General features: G+C 44.6%; 1 gene segment (V, D, J or C); it reads right to left on the bottom strand.

The window, feature by feature from the left end:
• Nucleotides 1-5,814: 5,814 nt before the first annotated feature.
• Nucleotides 5,815-6,153, bottom strand: LOC139275518 (T cell receptor beta variable 6-1-like). The segment is given in 1 exon segment: nt 5,815-6,153. A coding segment is annotated over 1 exon segment (339 nt).
• Between the last annotated feature and the right edge of the window lie 2,727 nt (nt 6,154-8,880).

Genomic DNA, 8,880 nt, shown 5'->3' with positions numbered 1-8,880 from the left:
GAAGGTTAAAGCCCATGGGATACAGGGCAAAGTGGCAAGTTGGATCCAAAATTGGCTTGAAGATAGGAAGCAAAGGGTAATGGCTGATGGATGTTTTTGTGACTGGAAGGATGTTTCCAGTGGGGTTCCGCAGGGCTCAGTACTGGGTCCCTTGCATTTTGTGGTATATATCAACGATTTAGATTTGAATATAGGGAGTATGAATAAGAAGTTTACATATGGCACTGAAGTTGGCTGTGTGGTTGATAATGAAGAGGAAAGTCATGGGCTGCAGGAGGATATTAATCTACTGGTCAGGTGGGCAGAGCAATGGCAACTGGAATTTAATTCAGAGATGTGTGAGGTGATGCACTTTGGGAGGGCTAATAAGGAAAGGGTATATTAGGCGGTAGGCCACTAAATAGTGTAGATGAACAAAGCGACCTTGGAGTGCTTGTCCACAGATCACTGAAAGTAGCAGGCCAGGTGGATAAGGTGGTTAAGAAGGCATACGGAATGCTTGCCTTTATTGGCCGAGGCATAGAATATAAGAGCAGGGAGGTTATGCTTAAATTGTTTAATACTTTGCTTAGGCCACAGCTGGAGTAATGCATGCAGTTCTGGTCGCCGTATTATAGGAAGGATGTGATTGCACTAGAGAGGGTGCAGTGCAGATTTACTACGATGCTGCCTGGAATGGAGAATCTTAGTTATGAGGACAGATGGATAGGCTGTGTTTGTTCTCATTGCAACTGAGGGGGTTGAGAGGAGACCTCATTGCGGTGTACAAAATATTGAGGCGCCTGCATATAGTCGATAGTAAGGGCCTATTTCCATTGGTGTAAGGGTCTATTACGAGAGGGCATAGTTTTAAGGTAGTTGGTGGAAGGTTAGAGAGGATTTGAGGGGTAGGGGGGCTTCTTTACGCAGAGGGTTGTGGGGATCTGGAACTCGCTGCCTGGAAGAGTGGTGGATGCAGAAACCCTCACCACTTTTAAGAGATGGTTGGATGGGCTCTTAAAGTGTAGTATCCTGCAGGGTTACAGACATGGAGCTGGTAATTGGGATTCGACTGGATAACCTTTTGTTGGACGGTGCAGAAATAATGGTAAGCACTGCAGGGGATAGAATACGGCCAGGGTAATCTCCTGGACTAGTTTCGATCGCCTGGATGGGTGGAGAGGAATTTTCACAGATCGTATCTCCCTAAATTGGCCTCTCCCAGGAAATCACATGGCTCCGGTTGGGATGGAGTGTAGAATGTTTCAGTATAAGGAGTGTCACAGTTGTATGAGGTGGACTGGTTGGCTGGGTGCTCTTTGCCTTTTGTCATTCTTCATAGGTTTATATGTAAACTTTGGGGCTGCTGACCAAGGGCCGTGCGGCTCTTTGTCGGAAGGCGTGGAAATGATGCTCCGAAATGGCCTTGTTCTGCGCTGAAAATTTCTATGTTACTAACAGGTGCGTAGAGTCTGTCAGAAGCCAAATCGCTCTTTTCAAATCAATGAGGAAAACATGAGCAACATTAGGAGGTGTTGCAGGTTTAAGAGTCCCGCCCCTCCCTTTCTGATTGGAAGCCGCACCCCTCTCCATCAGATTGACTGCGCTTCCCCTATGAGGGAGTGCTGCACTGTCAGATGGACAGTACTGAGGGACTGCCGAACTGTCGGAGGGGCAGTACTGAGGGAGCGCCGCACTGTCAGATGGGCAGTACTGAGGGAGTGCCACACTGTCGGAGGGGCAGTACTGAGGGAGCACTTCACTGTGGGAGAGGCAGTACTGAATTATTGCTGCACACCTGGATATACAGTATTGGGGGTACATTTGCTGTCGGAGGTGACGTCTTTCAGATGAGTCATTAAACCAAGGCCCCAACTTTCATCTCAGTTGCTGGTATCGGAAGAGGAGTAGCATAGATCTGACTAATGTCCTTGGACAATAATTATCGCGCAACCAACATTACTAAAACAGAATAACTTGTTGTTTTAATAATCTCCCTTTGTGCACTCTTCCTGTGAGTAATTTCGCTGTGCATTTACTCCATTGCAACATTGAGTATACTTCAAAAGTAGGTAAATCGCTGTAATCGCTTCTGAAATTGCTAGGGCGGAAGAAGGAGCAATATAAATGCTCTACTACTGCCACCTGTTGGCAGAATGCAGGCAAGGAATTGCAATACAGTGCTGCCACCGGGCAACGGGAACTTAAAGGGGCAAAATTGACAGGGGCAGGAACAATGACAGCTAGGGGCATAAGAGGGTGGGCCAGTTCAGAAGGAAGTTAACAAAGAAATTGGAATCTGTGAATTCATAAACAAAGGCACAGAGTACTGCAGCAAGGAAGATTGGCTAAACATTTATAAATCACTATTTAGGTCCTGGCCCACTTTCGAATGGGTATCAAGCCTTTAGAGAGGGCGCAAAGGAGATTGATTAGATTGGTACCAGGGAGAAGGGTCTTCTCTTCCGTAGAGAGACTACAGAAGCTGTCATTCATCACCTCAGATCAGAGAAGAATAAGCGGAGAGTGTTATGCACAGCTTTAGTGTCCTTACCTAGGGAAGGATATATTTGCTATTGAGGGAGTTTAACGAAGATTCACCAGACTGATTGCTGCGATGGGAGAAATGCCGTTTGACGAGAGATTGTGTCGTCTGGAAGGATGGTAAGAGAAGGGATAACCAGCCGTGGATAAGCAAGGAAATAAAGGAGAGTATCAAATTAAAAACCAAGGCATATCAGGTGGCCAAGGTTCGTGGGAAAATAGAAGATTGGGAACATTTTAAACAACAGCAAAGAATGACTAAGAAAGCAATAAAGAAAGGAAAGATAGATTACGAAGGTAAACTTGCGCAAAACATAAAAACGGATAGTAAAAGCTTTTACAGATATATAAAACGGAAAAGAGTGACTAAAGTAAATGTTGGTCCCTTAGAAGATGAGAAGGGGGATTTAATAATGGGAACTGTGGAAATGGCTGAGACCTTAAACAATTATTTTGCTTCGGTCTTCACTGTGGAAGACACAAATACCATGCTAAAAATTGCTGGTCACAGGAATGTGGGAAGGGAGAACCTTGAGACAATCACTATCACTAGCGGGGTAGTCCTGGACAGGCTAACTGGACTCAAGGTAGACAAGTCTCCTGGTCCTGATGAAATGCATCCCAGGGTATTAAAAGAGATGGCGGAAGTTATAGCAGATGCAGTCATTATAATCTACCAAAAAGTCTCTGGACTCTGGGGAAGTACCAGCGGATTGGAAAACAGCTAATGTAACGCCTCTGTTTAAAAAAGGGGCCAGACAAAAGGCAGGTAACTATAGGCCAGTTAGTTTAACATCTGTAGTGGGGAAAATGCTTGAAACTATCATTAAGGAAGAAATGGCGGGACATCTAGATAGGAATAGTGCAATCAAGCAGACGCAGCATGGATTCATGAAGGGGAAATCATGTTTCACTAATTTACTGGAATTCTTTGAGAATATAACGAGAATGGTGGATAGAGGTGTACCGATGGATGTGGTGTATTTAGATTTCCAAAAGGCATTCGATAAGGTGCCACACAAAAGGTTACTGCAGAAGATAAGGGTATGCAGAGTCAAAGGAAATGTGTTAGCATGGATAGAGAATTGGCTGGTGAACAGAAAGCAGAGAGTCGGGATAAATGGTTCCTTTTCGGGTTGGAAATCGGTGGTTAGTGATGTGCCACAGGGATCGGTGCTGGGACCACAACTGTTTACAATATACATAGATGACCTGGAAGAGGGGACAGAGTGCAGTGTAATAACATTTGCAGATAACACAAAGATTAGTGGAAAAGTGGGTTGTGTAGAGGACACAGAAAGGCTGGAAAGAGATTTAGATAGGTTAAGCGAATGGGCTAAGGTTTGACAGATGGAATACAATGTCGGAAAGTGTGAGGTCATCCACTTTGGGGAAAGAAACAGTAAAAGGGAATATTATTTGAATGGGGAGAAATTACAACATGCTGCGGTGCAGAGGGACCTGGGGGTCCTTGTGCATGAATCCCAAAAAATTAGTTTGCAGGTGCAGCAGGTAATCAGGAAGGCGAATGGAATGTTGGACTTAATTTTGAGAGGGATGGAGTACAAAAGCAGGGAGGTCCTTCTGCAACTGTGTTGGGTATTGGTGAGGCTGCACCTGGAGTACTGCGTGCAGTTTTGGTCACCTTACTTAAGGAAGGATATACTAGCTTTGGAGGGGTTCAGAGACGATTCACTAGGCTGATTCCGGAGATGAGGGTGTTACCTTATGATGATAGATTGAGCAGACTGGGTCTTTACTCGTTGGAGTTCAGAAAGATGAGGGGTGATCTTATAGAAACATTTAAAATAATGAAAGGGATAGACAAGATAGAGGCAGAGAGGTTGTTTCCACTGGTCGGGGAGACTAGAACTAGGGGGCACAACCTCAAAATACGGGGGAGCCAATTTAAAACCGAGTTGAGAAGGAATTTCTTCTCCCAGAGGGTTGTGAATCTGTGGAATTCTATGCCCAAGGAAGCAATTGAGGCTAGCTCATTGACTGTATTCAAATCACAGATAGATAAAGTTTTTAATCAATAAGGCAATTAAGGGTTACGGGGAGCGGGCGGGTAAGTGAAGCTGAGTCCACGGCCAAATCAGCCATGATCATGTTGAATGGCGGAGCAGGCTCGAGGGGCTAGATGGCCTACTCCTGTTCCTAATTCTTATGTTCTTCTGTTTGTATGTTAATATATTCTCTAGAGATTAGAAGAGAGGTGATCCCATTGAAACATACATAATTATTAAAGGACTTGACAGGGCAGATGCTGTGAGAATGTTTCCATTTGGCTAGGAAGTTAAAACCAGATGTTAAAGTCTCAGGATAAGGGGCTGGCCACGTAGGACGGAGATAAGGGGAAATCTCTTCAGTCAGAGGGTGGTGAATCTTTGTAATTCCCTAGCTGAGAGGACTGTGTAGGCTCAGTCTTTGAGTACATTCAAGACAGAGATCGATAAAATTTTGCATATTAAGGGAATCAAGTGATATGAGAATAGTGCAGGAAAGTGGAACCTTGGTTTTATTGAATGGTGGAGCAGCCACGAGGGTCCGATTAGCCTAAACCTGTTCCTATTCCTTGTGTTATTATGTACTTGATTTGATTGAGGTGTTGAAAACCATGAAAGGTTTGGTCATTGTAAATAAGGAGAAATTGTTTCCAGAGGCAGTGATTGTGTAGAATGGGCCGATACTCCGAGGAGCTTAGAAGAATGAGAGGTGATCTCATAAAGAAACAAGATTCTGAAGCGTACCTTGATAGCGTAGATGCGAAAGGATGCTTCCCCTGGTTGGAGTGTGTAGAAGTAGCGGGCACAGTCTCAGGCTAAGTAGTAGGTCCTTAGTAAATGGCGGCGCAGGCTCGAGAGGCTGTATGGCCAACGCCTGCTCCAATTCCTTACATTCTTATGTTCCTTAAGTTCAGAAACCAGAGGGCAGAGATTGTAGGAGCAGATATGGATATGATTAGGTTTTTAATGTATGTGGATATTTTGGTTTCGAATGCACTGCCCGAAAAGAGGAGGAATCAGATCCAATAATAATATTCAAATGGGAATTGATACACATTGGAAGGGCAGGCCTTTTGTGAGCTATGGGAAAAGGGCGAATTGGTTAGCTCTTTCAACGAGCCGCTGGAGGCAAGTGGGTCAGAGTGACCTGCTCCAGTGCTGTATCATTTGATGATTCTATGATCTATTGGCAGAAAATTTACACTGAAATAAAATCTACTACAGTTATCTGGCGGTAGGAAATGTGCACTGAACTCCCATTCATTCGGAGCAGCTTTTTGTATCAGGGGCGCCGCTTTCTCAAACGCTGTTCTGTACTGCAGGCACAGTAATAGACAGCGGTGTGAGACGGAGAGGTGGCGCTCAGCTCCAGAGTAAACAGCGTGGTGCTGCTTCTTTCGGCCTTAAAAGACTCGGTCGTGTACTCCTGAGCAGGACCTTCTATAGCAGAAAAGAAAATAGCTTCCAGTGCCCGTTTGGGCTGTTGTCTGTACCAGAACATTTTGGTGTAGCCAGTGTTGGTCAGCTTGCATCGGAGAGTGGTCTGTTCTCCTGCTCCCATCGATAGGACAGAAGGCGATTGTTCCACGTACGAGGCGAGTATTCCTGTCGAATGTAACATCGATTAGAATCTTATTGTTGTCAATAATTGATTAGAGCGGCGATCACATTTAGAGAAATTAACTCCCATTCACTAAGCGACACTGACGGCCTCAGAAAGTCCCAACGCCCTTTATAACCAAGGAAGTTCTGATTAAAGTGTCGTCAGGCAGGGAGACGGCAAAATTGAGCACAGCAACTCCCACATACTTTATTGAATTAATTGACCCGTTAATCTGGGATTTTTTGGGGAGCGAGTTTGTTGTGGGATAAATGTTGGCCCAGCACACCGGTGGGAATGTCCCTGCTCTTCTTCCCATAGTGCCCAGAGCTCATTTATCTCCACCTGAGAGGGCAGCTCCTTTTCACGCCTTATCCGAAAGATGACACTTCAGAAAGTGCAGCGCTCCCCCAGTGCTCGTCTGGGGAGTGGCAGTGTAGAATGCTGTGCTCAAGTCTCAGGAGTAAGACTCGAATCAAAAACTTTGAGTCAGAGGCAAAATGTCTACCAGCCGAACAACAGTGTCACCATCAACGTTAGATAATGAGTTTCATGAAGCATGATCTATTCAGTCGACACTGCCTGGCTGTGCAAATGGGTGCAGCTCAATGCCACGTTTGAAGGCAATTTCTCTGTTGGAACTCATTAAATACCAAACGTCGGGTGGCAAGTGTCACACATGCGTCACTTCCTGCGAAAACTATACCCCCACCCCCTCCTATGCCATTCATTGGCTCGTGAAGCAAATTCACAGAATGATACTGAACAGAAGGACAAAGACAGAACTAATGGATGTGATCGAAATTAAGAAGTATTTTAATAGATTTGGTGAGAAGCAACTGTATCCATTGGTTGGAGGGCAAGGCCCGAAGGCACAGATATAAAGTATGTAACTGGCTCGAAGCGCTGAATTTTCTCCTCTTGTTCCTGTGCATACGGTTCCAAGGCGACTGAATGCCCTTTTGCTGTTCATAATTAACAGGTTCAAGGGGACTGAATGGTCTCTTATTCCATGTTAAACCATATTACAAGCAACTGTTTATCTCATTGTCATGTCGCGCCCTCTTTTGTCTGGTTATGAAGGGCCTGTTTCCCTTGACAGAGAAGTCAACAACGAGTGGACAAAGATTTAAAGTAACTGGTGGCAGGTTTAGAAGAGATATATGGGAAGATTTCTTAACCCAGAGAGTGGTGAGGGTCTGCAATCCAATGCATGAATGGGTGGTAGAGGCAGGAATCCTCACTACATTCCAAAGATAATTGAATGTGCACGAGAAGTGCCGTAACCTACAGGGCTATGGACCATGAGACGGAAAGTGGGATTTGGTTGGATAGCTCTTGGTCAACCGGCGCGGACATGAGGGCAGAAATGGCCTCTTTATGTGTTGTAAATTTCTAAGATTTTATGATTCTATGAATCATTCTTTTTATCCTCCTTTATTTTCTGCCTTCTTTCTTTCAATATATCATGCTTTCTTCCTATTTTTCTTTACTTAAATCTTCTTTTCATCCATTCATGTTTTGCCTCTCATTATTTATTTCTATCTTCCTTTTGTTCTATCATTCTTCAATATCACTAACTTAATCGTGCTATACATCTGCTCGTGTGTCTTTCCAAAATCTAATTTCTTAATTTTATTCTAACCCGTCTCTTCTTCTTGTCAAAACATGTTCGCTCTGCAAACTAAACGCAACAGAACTCGGCACCGTGCTGGTTCACCTGGTGTTTCCTGCTGCCTTTGGGGTTTATGTCGAGCCCCTCCATCTCCCTGAATCATTGCGCAGAATCCAGGCGCAGTAATACACGGCCGACTGATCCACCGGCAGGCGGGAGGACATTACGTTCAAGTCATTGCCATTTGGTCGCTCAGCGGTAAAACTGTCCACCGACCCCTCTGCCATCACGCTTTGTACAGCTGAGGAGTAAAACATCAACTTCGGCTCCTTCCCCGGGTCTTGCCTGTACCACAACATGTCACCGCTATTGGCTCCCTCCACGACACACTTCAGTTACACTCCCTCCCCAGGAAGTTTGGAGACAGCGGACAGAGTCTGGCGGATCCATTCTCAGTCCATGTCTGAGAAAGAGACGGAGAGAGGAGAAGGTCAGTAATCACGGGCATGTTGGTCTGTGGAGAAAGAAAGAAATAAATAAACAAATAAAGAAAGAAAGAAAGAAGGAAAAAAAGAATGAAAACAATAAAAAGCACGAAAAGGTTATCTGACATGAATTAATCATTGAAAAACTCACTTACGGTGAAACATGATCATCAGACACAGTAGCAGATACATCTGTTACTTGAAGCCGTTCCCTTAATAATGAAAGAACCGAGAACAGGAGCGTGAAGTGCTGTGAGAAACCAATTCCGCTCTTGTCATTTTATCGAGGAAAACATGAAGTTCGTCAGGAAGTGATCTGTGCAGGACACGTCCTCTCTCCCGATCGAACCAATCAGAATCGAAGCTTGACTGGACTTTATGATGCTAACATTTCGAATAATGGTATCTGTTGTTCGTTAATTGTTTGCTAATCAGAAATGAAATGATCCACATCTGGATTCCCGAGTATTCACAGGTAGATTCACAATTAGCCATAACTGACTAATGGCTCACACATACAGATACAACACTGATTTAAGCAAACCTTTGCTGGTAAAGTGAGACAGAAGATGCCACGATATCCGGGTCACACGGCCTGCCCCTATGCACTACTGCAGGGTTGGACTCATGATTGCGTCTTTGACAATC

The sequence above is a fragment of the Pristiophorus japonicus genome, chromosome 11 (assembly GCF_044704955.1).
Source record: "Pristiophorus japonicus isolate sPriJap1 chromosome 11, sPriJap1.hap1, whole genome shotgun sequence".
Taxonomy (NCBI): Eukaryota; Metazoa; Chordata; class Chondrichthyes; family Pristiophoridae; genus Pristiophorus; species Pristiophorus japonicus.
This window is presented reverse-complemented; position numbering and strand designations above follow the sequence as displayed.